Source organism: Amia ocellicauda, chromosome 1 (genome assembly GCF_036373705.1).
Source record: "Amia ocellicauda isolate fAmiCal2 chromosome 1, fAmiCal2.hap1, whole genome shotgun sequence".
NCBI lineage: Eukaryota > Metazoa > Chordata > Actinopteri > Amiiformes > Amiidae > Amia > Amia ocellicauda.
In genome coordinates this window covers 63598143-63615988 of record NC_089850.1, presented here as the reverse complement: position 1 = coordinate 63615988, position 17846 = coordinate 63598143, and the positions used below count along the sequence as shown (strand labels likewise).

Below are 17846 nucleotides of genomic sequence, written 5' to 3'. Positions count from 1 at the left end.
ATTTTCTTTACGAATCTGCTGGAAATTTGGGGATATCTTAATGCCCAAATATTTAAAGCCTGTGAGCGGTGGCCAAAAAGAGATATGAGGGGGAAGAGAGGTTATTGTGGCCAAATGATTCAAAGGCATATAAACAAACTTAGACCAGTTTATTTTGTATCCCGAGAGTTTACCAAAATGATCAATTAAATGCAGTGCATTAGGGACTGAATCAGAAATATCAGATAGAAACAATAAAATGTCATCAGCATTAAGTGATATATGGTGTTTGGATCCCTGTACAGTAATGGGGGCTGTATTGTTACTTTGTCTAATAGCTTGTGCCAATGGTTCTAAGGAAAGGACAAATAATAATGGTGACAATGGGCAGCCCTGTCGGGTACCTCTGCCGAATGCAAACTGATGGGATAACATTGACCCGGTCTGCACACATGCAGTAGGATTGCTGTATAAAGTGTGGATCATATTGATAAAAGAGTGACCGAAACCAAAGCATTCTAGAACTGCCCATAGATAATTCCATTCCAGGCGATAAAATGCCTTCTTGGCGTCCAGAGAAAATACAGCACAAGACTCTGGTATATGGGGGGCTTGATCTATAATATGAAATATGTTGTCTGAAGCAAGATGGCTCTTTAAAAACCCAGTCTGATCATGATGTATTAGGTTACACACATATTTTTCCAAACGCCTAGAAAGAGCTTTAGCAAATAATTTTAGATCTGAATTTAAAAGTGAAAGGGGCCTGTAGCTGGCACAGTCAAAAGGGTCTTTTCCTTTTTTAACAAGCAACGAAATCAAAGCCGATTTCTGATCTCTATGGAAAGAGCCAGTTTGCAGTGAAAAATGTATAGAATTAAGTATTAATGAACCAACTTCATCCCATATTGCCAGCAATAACTCAGGTGGAATACCATCCAACCCAGGCGACTTTCGCTTCTGCATGGATCGAACTGCTGCCTCTAATTCTCGCAACGTTAAAGGAGCATCCTAGTGCTCCACCTGTTCAGCAGTTAATTGAGGCAATTCCAAAGGATTTAAAAAAAAACTAATTTTTGCCGAGTCTGCACCAGCTTCAGAAGTGTAAAGTTGAGAATAATAATCTTGAAAGGTTTTGCTAATCTGCTCTGGTTTAGAAAGTACAACATTATTGCTGTCCCTGATTGCCTCAATAGAAGCCAAGTGTTTGGATTGTTTTAATCGCAATGCAAGTAATCTGCGGGGACGCTCTGCATGCTCATAATAGAGCTGTCTTGTTTTGTGTACTAGAAATTCTGCTCTGCTACTAGTAAGATTTTTAAATTCAGTCTTTAAGGTGGCTAGCTGTTTTGCTTTACTTTTTAAGAAGTTACACTTCTGTTCTTTTTCTAACTGTGAAATAGTAGTTTCTAACTGGAGGATGTCTTTGTTTCATGATTTATTCAAAAAGGATGTACAGAAGCCCCTAATAAAGCATTTAGTGACCTCCCATATTGAATGTGGATTGGTTGCAGTATTACGGTTGATTTCTAGGAAATCTCTCAAACTCTCTGTGAGCTGTTTTAAGAAAGCTTCATTCTGAAGTAAAAATGAGTTAAAACGCCAGCTTTTAGCACGCTTAATTCCTGGGACCAAGTCAAATGAATACAAAACCGGAGCATGATCCTAAATAAGAATTGGCAATATATCTGCTGAAATAATATTATGCATAATAATTGGGGAGATAAAAATGTAGTCGATGCGAGAGTACATCTTGTGTCTATGCGAAAAGAATGTGAAATCTTTAACACCATTGTTTCTCAGATGTCAAGCATCATGTACATTCAAGTCTTGTGCAAAGTTTTGAATGTACTTAGAGGCAGAGGTAAGAGATCTGTCAGTGCCCTGTGAGCTGGATTGAAAGTCAAATTAAAATCTCCCCCAACAATAAGTGCACAATCTGGGATTGCTGATAGTTTAAGCCTGATGTTCTCAAAAAATCGAGGGTCAAAAACATTGGGTGCATAGACTGATGCTGAGCACAGTTTAACACTGTTAAGTGTTGCTATTACTTGACAGAAACGGCCTTCAGTATCATTGCTCATCAGCTTGGAACTGGTTTGCATCAAAGTGACAGTTTTGGGGAGGATGGCACCAAGAAGAGGCCAAATAGTTTGGAATTCTGCTATGAGATGTCTGGAGAAAGGGGCCTGTAGGTGATAAAAACTCTTTGAAGTGGATGAGAGCCGAAATCCCGACATAGAGCTACGAACCCGGGCCAAGTCGACTGTATACGAAAGTGTCAGTCATTTAAATAGCTATTTGAGTCTTAAGAAACTTGACCCTTGGAACAAACAGGGCCCTGCTTTCCTCAAAGACTTTGTCTTCAAATAAGTACGGTGAGAGACCCTGCTTGCCAAGAAGATTTTGTGCATAACCTTGGAGCCTTCAAACCAGTGGAAAATCTGTTTGGAAACGATTCCACTTTCGCGAAACCCCAACTTCCAGGTGCATCGACTGAGTGGAAGTTCTTGGACAAAGCCGAACCGGACTGCCTTTGTTCCAAACCACACGGACCTCGTGCCGTGTGCTGTTATCTGAGCCCGAAGCCAGAGAGGCCTCTCTGCGACGAAGTTCACATAAGTTAACAGTTTGGAGTTCATGATTCATGACATTTGAGAAATCAATTAGAAATGTTAATCTGTGATTCATAACTCTAGAATGTGTAATATCATTTAGTTTTCTTAAATATAAATGTGTGTTGCATTAAACTGTTTTGTTGATAATTTTAGAAATAAAATCTGTCAACGCCGAGAAATATCTTCTCATTCCTGTTTAACTGTTTAGTCTGAAATTGACACAAGTTAATAGACATTAGATTATTGGTGGCCCTGCCTATCCTTAATCATTGAATAATAATCAGTTAAGGGAAATTGTGGTAACAAGTAATGATAGGATCTTTCTCGGCACCTAAACGTGAATGAGACTGATATATATATAACGAGAAGTTACCTGACATAAATACTAACCTGCGTAGTTATTTAATGTCTGACTAACAATACTAACGAGAGACTCACCTTCGTCTTACTAACCGGTATTGTAGTCAATGTGTTTATAACCTTTTTTGTTTAACGATTTGTGTTATCATATGCGATCCCATGGTCTTTGATTTGGTCACGGAAGTGATTTGTCTTTGATTTGTTGATCTAGAGTTGAATTTTAATTAGTTTTTCCCTTTTGTATAATTAGTGTAGTGCTACATTTAGTCTTTGTTTTGAATAAATTTGACAATTTATATCTTTGGAATTGGTGTCTGCGTCCAATTATTACAGAAATTGAGTTCTACAAGATTCCAGGATTCGTGATAAGGTGATACTATAAATTCACTTCTTTAATTGAAATTTATAAGTGTACCTTACGCTACAATATTAATGGTAATATTTACATTTCTGTTAACAATTAGTACCTTTTTGTTTTCTTCAAGGCGCAGGAGTGAGCAATTACTTTATAGTGTTTATTTTGAAATCTATTGACATCAGCAGATTTGAGATGTGTCTCCTGAATTAATGCAAATGTAACGTTTTTACGATGTAAAAAATCTAAGCATTTTGCTCTTTTAATGGGTGAGTTAAGACCACGCACGTTCCAGGACATACAATTATAGTTAGCCATTCTGGAGGTTTAAAATAGACAGTAGGCGGCCACTCCTCCCATGTGTACTGAGCGTGTATACAGATATTGCATATTTAACAGACATCAATGGAAGAAGTAAACATATCCTGGAATTAGCATCGGACAGATCAAATAAACGAAAATTAAACATGTTTTAAATAGCCCTACACTGGTATAACAATGTGCTCCCAAGTGATTACCTAATAAAAGTAATCTGATGAACAAAAAAGAAACACAGAACTATTTTAACAAAACTGACTAGCTGAGAGAAGCAGCCGTGACCCTCATTGCCAGAACAAAAACAAAAATTATTGGCTTCCGTGGTTTCGAACCAAGATGCAAAAACCCACACCCAAAAACCCAAACATAATGCACTTCAGGAAGGTAGAAATATATAATAGGATAATGCAGCATAGAAAGAGAAACAGGATGTCTGTATTGCAAAACAATTTAATTAAATGAGAGTGCATAACTAACCCCATCCCAATATATGGATAGATGTACTGTAATACAAAAAACAGTTACACCCCAACAACATATACTACCACGTGGATGTAACTTACATACAGTCCCGATTAAGCAGATCCCGTGCTGTAGGGTTCAGTTAACCGTATTAGAGCAGTTGTGTTTTTCCAAAATATCGAGAAAAAACAATAAACACACATTTCTAGTGTTTGAAATAATGCAGCAGCTCTAGTCCATAGATTGAGTATTAGATAATCCCAAGACGAATCTTTCCACTTCCTTCGCCGAGTCAAACACATTGGGTTGGCCTTTGTGAATTATCTTCAGTTTTGCCTAGTATAACAAGAAGTTCTGGACTCCAAGCTGCCCAAGAGATTTCTGAACTGGGGCAAAAAAATTCTTCCCTGGGCAGTAAAGTCGGAGTAATCAGGAAAACAAAGTAGAGAGCTTCCGTCTATCCGGGGTGGTGTAGCTACATTTCTGGCAGCCCTAAGAATGAGCTGCCAATCAGTGTAGCGAAGTAATTTAAAAATGAAGGTGCGAGGCCTGTCTCTGCGAGCGCTAGATCTATCATAGATGCGATGGGCCCTCTCAATTTCAATAGGCCTGGTCATAGATGGCAGCCACAGTGGTAGGGATTTTTGCAGGAAGTCAATGGGGTCCCCTCCCTCGGTGCCCTCTGGCAAGCCCACGATCCGCAAATTTGATCGGCGGTTTCTGTCCTCTAACTTAGTTTCAGATTCTTTAATGCTAGTTTTGGCGCTGGGCAGCCTGGAGAATATCTACGCGCTTATTTTGCTTGTCAACAGTGGAGAAAGCAGCTGAAATCTTCTCCTCGGTTTGCTGCAGCTGAGACTGGATAGACTTAATTTTGGTACAAACTGTTTTAATCTCAGCAGTGATTTCGCTTTTTAACACTCCCTGATGCATTCCACTTTTGCATTCCATTTTTACCATTACTCTTTTCTGTAACCAGACTCAATCTTATGGCCTACAGTTTACCTTAGTCTGAGAATTTTTCCCTTTCAGCAGACATTGACATACTGTCCTCATGTATTAATCAGGAAACATAAACACATATTTACAATAATTTACAGGTAAGCACATTCTAATGTCCATATTAACAATGTGCAATATTCAATATGTAATACACTAATAAACAGGCTGTATGTCCATTGTGTTCCACGGCCTCCAAAAGATTTGACAACAGGACAAATGTGTTGTTTGCATGTCCTTCACTGTCAAGTCTCTCTGTACAATAGAAGGTTGTCCTAAGCTTCCATAAGTCAACATTCTTGGTTGGCGTCTCTCTCTCTGTGGATATGTTGAGTTTGAGCTGTGTTGAGTTTTGTCTCTCTTCAGCAGATGAGTGTTCTGCTTCGAAAGCTAAATGGAGAACCTGATCCTCACACTCAATGTGGCTGTCCAACTGCAGATCCTCATGTTCATCAGCTTACAGCAAGTGTTCACGGGGCTGCTGTGTGGCTTGGGGTTGGAAGGCTCGAGCTTGAGGGTTTGGGACTGAGTTCCCAGTCTTGGGGTTCCTGTCTCTGTGTAGCCTCACCCTGCATGTCAGTCAGTAGTCTTCCCCTGAGTCACTCTTGGAGTCCGATTGAGGCTGTGGTTCTCTCATAACTTTCTTTTTGTTCTGCAAAGAATCATTAATCTTTGTTTTAATCTGGCATGAAGTCTTTTCAGGTTTTTCCAGTGGTAAGTGATCACATGGCAGCAGCAGATTCCTGTGAATCACACGACTTCTACCTTCACCACTCTCTGGTCTTACCTCATAGACAGGACTTTCCTTGCTTTTCCTCTGTACCACTATGTGAACCTTATCTTCCCAGTACGACCGGATCTTGCCCAGTCCCCCTCTTTCAGTCAGGTTGCGGATGAGCACTCGGCCACCAGACTGCAAGTCATTGCCATGGACTCTTCTAACGTAGTATACTTTTCCCCTGGCTGCTTCTCTGTTGGCTGCTCTGGATGCAATGTGGTATGCTTCCTTCATTCTCTTTTGCCAGTCTGTAACAGAGTTGATAAGTTTCCTGTTTTCCATCAGCATTGAGATTGAAAAGGACGTCAATTGGGAGTCTTGGGGATCTCCCAAACAGCAGGTAGTATGGTGAATATCTCAGTAGGACATTCCCTTCAGACCTGGAATAAGTCTGGTTGCTCTCCTCTGAACTCCCTCTAGAGCAGCGATATCTTTCTTGAAGTGTGGAGCCCAGAACTGTCCACAGTATCCAGATGAGGTCTAACTAGTGCATTGTACAGTCTGAACATCACTGCCCTTGTTCTCAATTCTACACTTTTGACACTATACCCTAGCATTGTGTTTGCCTTTTTTATTGCTTCCCCACATTGTTTGGATGGAGAAAGTGAGGAGTCCACATAGACTCCTAGGTCTTTCTCATGCGTTACTTCATCTAGTTCTATTCCTCCCATAGTGTAATTATAGTGGACATTTTTGTTACCTGCGTGTATTACCTTGCACTTGTCCACATTGAATTTCATCTGCCAGGTGTCGCCCACAACTGAATATTATCTAAGTCCCTCTGAACAGCCTGTGCTGCCGAGATTGTATCTGCTGAGCCACCTATTTTAGTATCATCTGCAAATTTGACAAGTTTGCTAACTATCCCAGAGTCCAGATCATTAATATAGATTAGAAAAAGCACAGGCCCTAGTACTGATCCCTGTGGAACTCCACTAACAACCTCACTCCAGTTAGAAGCGACTCCTCTAATCGACACCCTCTGTTTCCTAGACATCAACCAGTTCATAATCCAGTTCATAATCCGTCTACTTACATTACCCTGAATGCCTACAGCTTCCAATTTGAGGATCAGTCTTTGGTGTGGAACCTTATCAAAAGCTTTTTGAAAATCTAAGTATATCATATCATATGCTTTCACCTGATCTACAGCTGCAGTTGCATGTTCAAAAAATTCTAATAAATTAGTAAGACATGATCTGCCTCGTCTAAACCCATGTTGTCTATCTCCAAGAATATGGTTTTCATTAAGATGCTCCTCTATTTTCTGTCTAATCATTTTTTCCAACATTTTACAGGTGATGCAGGTGAGACTGATTGGTCTGTAATTTCCTGGCTCAGTTTTGTCCCCTGTCTTGTGGATTGGTTTGACATTTGCTGTCTTCCAGTCAGTCGGCACATCCCCTGTTCTAAGTGTCATTTGGAATATTTGACTTAGCGGCCTATAAATAATTTCCCTCATTTCTTTAAGTACTGTTGGAAATATCCCATCTGGCCCAGGTGATTTGTTTGTTTTTAATTCTGCTAGTCCCTTTAGTACCTCCTCCTCATTTATCCTGATCTATCTTAGGGTTTGACTGGACTGATTGTCAACCTGTGGCATGTCATCTGTTTTTTCTTTTGTAAAAACCTCTGTGAAATACTCATTTAGAATATTAGCCACATCTTGTTAGTTTTCCAAGATGCCTCAATTTTTGCCCTTTATCTATTTGACTTCCTCCTTTATTGACCGCTTGCTGTTGTAATATTGAAAAAAGCTCTTTGCATTAGTTTTAGCTCCAGAGCTATGTTTCTTTCTATTTCCCTCTTTGCTTTCCTGATCCCTTTCTTAAGATCTCTTTGCAGTTCAACATATCCTTTGTATTTTGTTTCATCTCTATCCCTTTTGTATGCGCTATACAACATTTTCTTTCTCTTGATATTTTTTTGCATACCTCTCAATGATGAAGGGGCCAAGCATACCTGTAGAGAAATGTCATATTGTAACATACTTTTCATTCTGGCCATAGTGAGACTCAAACCCCCGTCTCCCACGCCACAGTGCAATGACCTTACCACAACCCTAAATGGCCCAGCAGCAGGAGAATTGTAGAGAGTACCCAGTCTGCATTGTGGTGAGCATCCACAAGTCTTGGGTGCACTGGACCCAGTATTCCAGCTACTCCCAAGTGTAAGGGGGACCCAAGGTTGACTGCACTGCTGCAGAGACAGTACCAGAATACAGCTCACGTTCCTGTGAAGAAACACAGATAATATACTCCATGTAATCACAACAAGACAACGCCAGGACACCGAAATATTAGTACAGTAGTGGAGACAGCACGAAAACGAGGAGACAAGACGTTCACTACACCTGGGAAGGATGACTACAAGAGACACAGGCTTCCGCACCACACAAGGCAGTGAGGGCTAAGTAACAAACAAGTACAAGGCAAGGAGAGTAAAAAAGAGGAATGGCTGCTCCTACACACTTTTATATTTTCAGGGATATAGGAGTCACACTATCGTGAGGGTTGGCATAGATGCTTCAGAATTCTGGGTTCTTAAAGGGGAAATAACCCATTATTGATGGTTCATATTTCATATTTGAAATGGAACTTTATTCCTGCTCATTGTTGAGACACTTTAGGGTTAAATACTCAAATACTGATAAAATTAATTACAACTGTTTTTTTTGTGTGAACAAAATTATACACTGCTCAAAAAAATTAAGGGAACACTTAAATCACACATCGATCTCGATGAACAAAATATATTAAAGATCAACATCTTTACTGTACATTGTGTTATTCGTTGAGAACAAAATGATGTAACAACGATCAATGGAAACCAGAATCACCAACCGATTGGGGGCTGGATTCAAACTTGCACCGAAAATCAAAGTAAACAATTGAAATCACAGGCTGTTCCACCTTGCGTGAATTTTATCACAGCAACTCATAATGTGACTCAGTAGTGTATATGCCCCCCCCGTGCCTGTATGCACTCCGACAACATCTGGGCATGCTCCTGATGAGACGGAGGATGGTGTCCTGGGGATTTCCTCCCAGACCTGTATCAGGGCATCAGTGAGCTCCTGGACAGTCTGTGGCGCTACTTCGCAGCGTTGGATGCACTGATACAGTGAGGGAAAAAAGTATTTGATCCCCTGCTGATTTTGTACGTTTGCCCACTGACAAAGAAATGATCAGTCTATAATTTTAATGGTAGGTGTATTTTAACAGTGAGAGACAGAATAACAGCAAAAAAATCCAGAAAAACGCATTTCAAAAAAGTTATAAATTGATTTGCATGTTAATGAGGGAAATAAGTACTTTACCCCTTCGACTTAGTACTTGGTGGCAAAACCCTTGTTGGCAATCACAGAGGTCAGACGTTTCTTGTAGTTGGCCACCAGGTTTGCACACATCTCAGGAGGGATTTTGTCCCACTCCTCTTTGCAGATCCTCTCCAAGTCATTAAGGTTTCGAGGCTGACGTTTGGCAACTCGAACCTTCAGCTCCTTCCACAGATTTTCTATGGGATTAAGGTCTGGAGACTGGCTAGGCCACTCCAGGACCTTAATGTGCTTCTTCTTGAGCCACTCCTTTGTTGCCTTGGCTGTGTGTTTTGGGTCATTGTCACGCTGGAATACCCATCCACGACCCATTTTCAATGCCCTGGCTGAGGGAAGGAGGTTCTCACCCAAGATTTGACGGTACATGGCCCCGTACATCGTCGCTTTGATGCGGTGCAGTTGTCCTGTCCCCTTAGCAGAAAAACACCCCCAAAGCATAATGTTTCCACCTCCATGTTTGACGGTGGGGATGGTGTCATTCCTCCTCCTCCAAACATGGCGAGTTGAGTTGATGCCAAAGAGCTCGATTTTGGTCTCATCTGACCACAACACTTTCACCCATTTCTCCTCTGAGTCATTCAGATGTTCATTGGCAAACTTCAGACGGGCCTGTACATGTGCTTTCTTGAGCAGGGGGACCTTGCGGGCGCTGCAGGATTTCAGTCCAATTGTTTTCTTGGTGACTATGGTCCCAGCTGCCTTGAGATCATTAACAAGATCCTCCCGTGTAGTTCTGGGCTGATTCCTCACCGTTCTCATGATCATTGGAACTCCACAAGGTGAGATCTTGCATGGAGCCCCAGACCGAGGGAGACTGACAGTTATTTTGTGTTTCTTCCATTTGCGAATAATCGCACCAACTGTTGTCACCTTGTCACCAAGCTGCTTGGCGATGGTCTTGTAGCCCATTCCAGCCTTGTGTAGGTCTACAATCTTGTCCCTGACATCCTTGGACAGCTCTTTGGTCTTGGCCATGGTGGAGAGTTTGGAATCTGATTGATTGATTGCTTCTGTGGACAGGTGTCTTTTATACAGGTAACGAGCTGAGATTAGGAGCACTCCCTTTAAGAGAGTCTCAGCTCGTTACCTGTATAAAAGACACCTGGGAGCCAGAAATCTTGCTGATTGATAGGGGATCAAATACTTATTTCCCTCATTAACATGCAAATCAATTTATAACTTTTTTGAAATGCGTTTTTCTGGATTTTTTTGCTGTTATTCTGTCTCTCACTGTTAAAATACACCTACCATTAAAATTATAGACTGATAATTTCTTTGTCAGTGGGCAAACGTACAAAATCAGCAGGGGATCAAATACTTTTTTCCCTCACTGTACATAACGTCCCAAAGGTTCTCAATTGGATTCAGGTGTGGGGAATGTGAGGGCCAGTCAATGGCATCAATGCCTTTGTCATCCAGGAACTGCCTACATACTCTGGCCACATGAGGCCGGACATTGTCCTGCACCTGGAGGAACCCAGAGCCCACTGCACCAGCGTAAGGTCTGACGATGGGTCTGAGGATTTCATCTCAGTACCTAACAGCAGTCAGGGTACCGTTGGCTAGTATGTGGAGGTCTGTGCGACCCTCCAAGGATATGCCTCCCCAGACCATCACTGACCCACCTCCAAACCGGTCATGCTGGATGATGTTGCAGGCAGCATAACATTCACCACAACGTCTCCAGACTCTTTCACGTCTGTCACATGTGCTTAGTGTGAACCTGCTCTCATCTGTGAAGAGAACGGGGCGCCAATGGAGGACCTGCCAATTCTGGTGTTCTCTGGCGAATGCCAATCGAGCTGCACGGTGCTGGGCTGTGAGCACAGGTCCCACTAGAGGACGTCGGGCCCTCATGCCACCCTCATGGAGTCTGTTTCTGACAGTTTGGTCAGAAACATGCTCACCAGTAGCCCGCTGGAGGTCATTTTGTAGGGCTCTGGCAGTGCTCCTCCTGTTCCCACCTAATGCTACCAGTAGTGACAAGGACACAGCAAAACTCAAAACTAGAGAAGAATCAGTCAGGAAGGATAAGGAGAGAGTAGTTGTCTGTGGCCACCTGCAAAACCATTCCCTTTTTGGGGGTTGTCTTGCTGTTGCCTCTCCTGTGCACCTGTTGTCACTTTCATTTGCACCAAAACAGGTGACATTGATTCACAATCGCTTAGGCTTCCTAACTGGACAGATTGGTATCCCTTACATTTAATTGACTTGGTGTTATACTGTGATGATTACGTGTTCCCTTAATTTTTTTGAGCAGTATATTTACACTGGTTTCCAATCTACACTAAATAAGTGCTTTGAAAGAAATACACATGTAAAACATTTTGTATGTATTATTGCCAGGTGTGCAACTTACAAATGCACATAACCTAATTTCCATGTATTATAATTTATACGTACAGCACTAAAGCATGTATATGATTTTATTGTTGAACTGTCAAACTTTGAAATATTATATTTCTGTTGTACTTTGCCATATCTAGCATGAAATTCATAAGATCCTTCATGACATGATTCAAGGGCGATTCACATCTCACATCGCGCAGTACCTCTTGAGAAGCTGCGCGGCCGTGCAGACTTTAAGCCTGTGGATTTGCGACCCGGTGACATCTTTTCCTGCTGAGTTCACGCAGACGATGAATTTGGACAGTTTTGTCACAGAGTCTGTGCAGAATCTGCACAGACTTAGGAATGTCTGCATGTCGTGAACGCAGCCAGTGTTACTGTGAGGAGGCAGGTCAATCACCTTGGCACAAATAAGTGACAATGCAAACACTCAGATGACAAGACCTGCTTTATTTCCTTCCCTCTTTATTTACACACAGTAGGGCGATCACTGCGGCGTAGTTCATTTTTTTCTTAATTAATACACAACCTCTCTCTCTATCTCTTCCTCTCACAGCACTTCTACTGTTCATTTTTTTGCAGGGTTTCCTACCAGCCAATGTCCTGAAACAGCCCCATTGAAGGTATTCAACAATGTAGTCTTTTGCTGGACAGCCTGTTGCTGTTAATATTTTACTAGACTTCATCAAGACTTTTGACACAATTGACCATATCATCCTGATACACCTCTTAGAAAACCTTGTTGGCCTGTCTCACAATGTCCTGTCCTGCTTTAAATCATATCTGTCAAAAAGACTCCAATATGTACAGATTAATGAGAACCACTCAAATGTAACTGAGGCGCTCACAGGGCCACAGGGCTCAGTCCTCGGACCTATTCTTGTTTCATTACTTTTTACATTACTTGTTCCATTAGGTGATATTATCCAGTGAATAATGTTAACTTTAACAGCTACACAGACGACACACAATTATATTTGCCAGAAAATCTGAACAATATCTGAGACATAGAAACACTAATCTGCTGTCTGTCCAAGATAAAAACTGTATGACAAGTAATTTCCTTTTGCATAATTCTGATAAGAGAGAAATCTAACTGTTCATCATACACTGACAAAACTGGTTTATGACAACTTTAATTTCTCTCCTACAGAGATGGCACGAAACCTGGGTGTCATCTGTGATCATAATCTATCCTTAGAATCACACATTCAGAATGTGTCGAGATCCTCCTTCCTCCAGCTTAGAAACATTGCTAGACTGAGACAATTCCTCTTGTTACAGGACAATGAGAAACTGATACACGCATTTGTTACATCTAGATTGGATTACTGTAATGCCATCACTCCAGAATGAGCTTCTCTTCACTGGCTGCCCATGCGCTACAGCAGAGGCTCCCAAACTGGGGCACCCCGCCCCCCCTCTCCTAAAAATATAACAAATATTTTCATTCTTTTTTAAATAAATACATATTTTAGTTGATCAATTATGAAAGAACGTACAGTGATTTGAACTCTTCTATGGATCTGAACTTATCAGCTAAGAATAAGGTTCTATGTTCTCCATTTTTCCTTTTATTAACGTAGTATAATGAGGCAGTTGCAGCGTTTTTGTAGGTGGGGTCCTCATCCAGAATCTGATTGGCAAAGGGGTCCTTGGGCAGAAAAAGTTTGGGAACCCCTGCGCTACAGGATAGATTTCAAAGTGCTATTACTAGTATTTAAAGCACTAAAGGGACTGGCACCTCCCTACTTAAAAGATCTCCTTATCAAAATACATTCCAGGTCGCAGATCCCAGGAAGTTGCTTACTTAGTGCTCCCTAAAACACACAAGAAAACCGCAGGTGGTCAGGCATTCAATTATAGGGCCCTGAAACTGTGGAACAATCTTCAAATTACAGCTGCAGACTCATCTGTTCAGTCTCTGGTTTTCGAGCCTGTAGTGCTGGCGGTGTGCCATGGACATGCAGTGCACAACTGTCTTTGGAGATGTCCTGCACTGCATGACCAGTACCTGAGCACAATTTTAGCCCCCCACCAGAGGGAAGATCACAGCCAGCAGCTCCATTTAAGAACTTTCTGATCTCCTTGCTGCTGTAACAACTATACTGCCTGGAGGGGAGGCAACCATTAGGCCTAGGCCTTAAGCCATGGACCCCCAGAGATTTATTTTATCCTATAATAATGCTGCTTTCAATGGGGGTTTTTGTTTTTCTCTACTCTGTGCCTAATGGCTTATTTATTTATATAACAGTGGATTTATTGATTCTTCTTATGTTCTTATGTTCTTGATTTATATGGTGACTGCGCTGTAGTGTCAAGTTTGTGTCTATATTACTCTATTCCCCTCTCTTTCTCTTTATCCCTCTCATCTCACTCTCTCTTTATCTCTCTCTCTCACACACACACAGAGCGCTCTTTACTGAGTAATACTGCACCTACACAAGTGTCTGTCTGTGGGAGCCAGAGGGGATTGATACTGTAAAGAGATCAATAGGTACCAGAGCTAATGAATAAGAGAGAGAGAGAGAGAGAGAGAGAGGGAGAGGGCGAGAAAGTACAATGTCACACAATGGACACTGATAGGCAATAGCATCTGAGAATTATTACCACAGCCCCCTTCTCTCTCTCTTCTCTCTCCCTCCCTCTCCCCTCTCTCTCCCTCCCTCTCTCCTCTCCCCTCTCCCTCTCCCTCCTTCTCCAGCTGCTCCTCCTCCTCTCCAGTGGTTGCAGTGGGGAAGATACAGCCCGAGGCGGCGTCCACACAGTCCAGTTCCAACCAGTGAACAAGAAGGGATGAGGTGAAGAAGAGCAGCTCCTCTGGGGTGGAGGAGAGGGAGGGCAGGAAGGACAGATCCTCAGGCTCCTGCACCCTCTGAGAGATAGAAAGAGAGAAAGAGAGAGTGCGAGCGAGACAAAGACAGAGAGAGAGAGAGAGAGAGAAAGAGAGAGAGAGAGGTTATTACAATACAGACACACTAACTATTTGAGTCAGTCAGTGTGTGTGTCAGTGTGTCAGCAAGTCAGTGTGTCAGTCAGTCAGTGTATCAGTCAGTGTGTGTGTGTGTGTGTGTGTGTGTCAGTGTGTCAGTGGTACCTGTGTGAGGGAGTGCAGAGTCTCCACAGTCTGTTCAATGAAGCGGTACACCAGGTTCTCTCTGTACAGCAGAGACAGCAGAGACGTCCAGGAGCGAGACAGCACCGCCGCTGCCCTGAGCACACAGCACTGGGGGGGGGGGACAGGACAGAGCTGAGCACACAGACAGGACACAGACTGTCTGAGGCAGAGTCACTACTATAACAACTAATAGTAACAATATCAATAATATCGATTGCCGTGTGAAACAGGACTCACGGTGTCAGGAGTGCAGAGCAGAGCCGTGCTGTAGTGATGAGAGATGCGATAATTCTTGGGAAACACCTCCCTCTGCAGCAATTAACACAATTAACACACAATTAACATAACACTCACTTCTAACACAGCTAGCACATGATCAATTCATGCTGTGCTTGATATATGACTGGGTCTGTATCATGTCTACAGCAGGATGCAGTGAGACAGCAGCAGTATAGTTTAGGAGTCGTGTGCATCAGTAATAGTGTAGTATTTTCATGTTTATGTTCATGATAATATGTAAGTTGCCGTACGTATATGGAAGTATTATTATTGCAGCCTGTTTTCTCCGATTGTCAGTGTTTCAGTGTGTCAGTCTGTCAGTCAGTGTGTGTGGGTCAGTCTGTGTGTGTGTGTGTGTGTGTCTGTCAGTGTGTGTCAGTCAGTCAGTGTCTGTCAGTCAGTGTGTGTGTGTCAGTCTGTGTGTGCGTGTGTGTCTGTCAGTGTGTGTCAGTCAGTCAGGCAGGGTCTGTGTTTGTGTGGTTGCTGTTTTGCTGTTGTCGTTATCTGTATTTTTAATCTGTTATAAACAGGTATATATAGCGCAAACAACCAAAATGATAATAACAACAACAGAAAATAAAATAATAATAATAATGACAGTAACAATAATAATATTTGTGACTCACAAAGCTGCTGTTCTGTTTCTCTGTGATGGTCAGCAGGTGCCGGATAATGCCCAGGGAGTACTGGTCATCACCTTCTGGACAATGAACACTGACCCCTGGACAATGAGCACAGAGCACCCACACTGACCACGCCCACCACACTGATGCTGAGAGACAGAGAGGGAGCGAGAGAGAGAGGGAGATGAGTTTAACTAATCACTGCAGGACAGGGGTCTCAGTTCGTCCAGCAGCTTCGGCAGGAACCGCAAACAGAAAGCAGCCATCCTGCTCTCCACGTCCAGCAGCCCCCTGTGGAAGGGCACTGACTGGCACTCAGCCAGGTCACAGCCTGCTCCTGGTCCAGCGCAATGACACCCGTCTTCAAATCCAGCAGCCTGGAGATCTCCACCATGGCCCTGATCAGCAGCATGGTGTCCTGCTGGCAGGGGATCGGCCAGCTCTGGCCCTTGGTGGGGGCGTCACTCAGAGGCACACTCTGGAGCCTCGCCCTGACCAGAGGCCATGGTGCCTGGTCGCCCAGCAGGTCTGCCAGGGCGGCCTTTCCGACTGTGAGTCCAACGTGTTCCCAGTCCGCAGGGACTCGCCGACTCATTGACACCCCTGGTGGCACTCCCAGGGTACTGTTGACAGAACTGTCTGGCACACCCCACCAGCATCAACGAAGGCAAGAGAGTGATCTGGCCTGTACACCATGGCCAAAAATAGATAAAACCAGAGTCATTGGATGATTTAAATTTAATTTAATTGAACCGTGATTGAAGCCAACATCACCCCTCCAATCTCCGACCCAGTCCACCTGTACCGCGCTGCCCATGTGCGTCTCCTGTTAAAAAGGTTATTCTGTCTTCTGAGTCTCTGAACCCTCCAGCCCACCAGACCCGCAAAGCGCCCAGCTCCTTGACCTGTATAACCTGCTTCTCCTGCTCTACTAGGCCACCTAAACCCCCACACTCCCTGAGCTCCACCCACCCACGCTCTACCCCCACAATCCCTGAGCTCTGCACACCCATCCTCTACTCCCACACTTCCCTGAGTGACACCCACCCTCTACCCCCACACTTTCCTATCTCCTCCCCTAATGTGAGTACGCATCCCTATCTCCTCCTCCAATACAATCTACCCTCTGATCCCCATTACAGCACTTTTAACCACTGTACAAAACAATAACAATAGCACAGATCTTGAGCGGCTCCGCCCACACTCTCCCACTCCCTCAGAGCTCCGCCCACACTCACATACAGAAGGAGAGAGGGAACGGGGGAGAGAGATAGAGGGAGAAGGAGAGAGTGAGAGAGAAAAAGAGAGAAATAGAAATAAATGATAACTACAGAAGAGCAGAAGAAGATAAATTAAATCGTTACAGATCAATTATTCAAAATTGGTTACCTGTCAGGTGCATCCTGGCATCTCCTCAATCATCTCTCTTTCCCATCTCTCTCTCTCTCTCTCTCTCTCTCTCTCTCTCTCTCTCTCTCTCTCTCTCTATCTATCTATCTCTCTATACCTCCCTATACAGAAGAGCTATTATGTATCTATATGCTTCTATATGCTACTTTACTCTACCCCTTCTCTCTCTCCCTCTCTCTCTCTATCTATCTACCTCCCTATACAAAATAACTATTCTCTATCTATATTCCTAAATACTATACACTCTCCCCCTCTCTATATATATATCTATGTCTCAATCAATCTTGGAATAAAATCTTTTATTTATCTGACTTTGGGGCTTTCCTGATGTCCCTCCCTCCCTCTCCCCCTGCCTTCCTCCCTCCTTTTTCTCTCACGTCCCTTCTGATACTACAATAGATTATACAACACGTTGTCTGTATCTCTCCCTCTCTTTCTCTCTTTTTCTCCTTTATACCTCTCTATCTCTTGAGCAGAAGCTGGTTCTGGACTTCCTGTCTGTCACTCTCCTTTCTCTCTCCTGTTTTTGCTTGTTCACTTAAAAACTGAAAGTACATTCCATACTCTCTCTCTCTCTCTCTCTCTCTCTCTCTCTCTCTCTCTCTCTGCCCCTCCCACCTCCCCTTCATTGCCCACTCCCTCCCCCATCTCCTCACTCACACTCCTCTCTCTCTCTCGGGCCATTAACACACTGTGGAGTGCACTCACTCAATTAGTGTTAATGTACTGTACTGTCCACTCTGTGTTAAGGTCCTGTAGTGTCAAATCAGTCAGTGTTCATGTCCTATAGTGTCCAGTCAGTCAATATGCTTACACAAACTCCCTCTCCCTGTTTCTTTCTCTCTCATGTTGAATTCTTTT

The 17846-nt window shown here is 43.0% G+C and overlaps 1 protein-coding gene across 4 annotated transcripts; it reads right to left on the bottom strand.

Annotated features, from left to right (window-relative positions):
- Window positions 1-4062: 4062 nt before the first annotated feature.
- Window positions 4063-17537, bottom strand: LOC136758366 (uncharacterized). Of its 4 annotated transcripts, none has more exons than XR_010819963.1 (7): window positions 16965-17537; window positions 15579-15724; window positions 14911-14982; window positions 14653-14781; window positions 13998-14430; window positions 5879-8102; window positions 4063-5743 (listed from the first exon to the last, which is right to left on the bottom strand). XR_010819963.1 is itself a non-coding variant. In XM_066712638.1 (5 exons), the coding sequence occupies exons 1-5, from the start codon at window positions 16975-16977 to the stop codon at window positions 14062-14064; spliced, it is 729 nt and encodes a 242-aa protein (XP_066568735.1). In that variant the 5' UTR covers window positions 16978-17537; the 3' UTR covers window positions 11986-14061. The 4 variants fall into 4 exon arrangements, 1 of the variants encoding a protein (XP_066568735.1); XR_010819964.1 differs by having other exon boundaries at window positions 4063-6117; window positions 7925-8102; XR_010819962.1 differs by having other exon boundaries at window positions 4063-8102.
- Window positions 17538-17846: the final 309 nt, after the last annotated feature.

Bases quoted from the DNA above. Each gene is read 5' to 3' on its own strand.
- LOC136758366 (XM_066712638.1), bottom strand. The intron at 14,782-14,910 runs GTGAGTCCTGTT...CCCCCCCCCCAG, and splicing joins TGCTCTGCACTCCTGACACC to TGCTGTGTGCTCAGGGCAGC. The intron at 14,431-14,652 runs GTACCACTGACA...TCTATCTCTCAG, and splicing joins CTCTGCACTCCCTCACACAG to AGGGTGCAGGAGCCTGAGGA.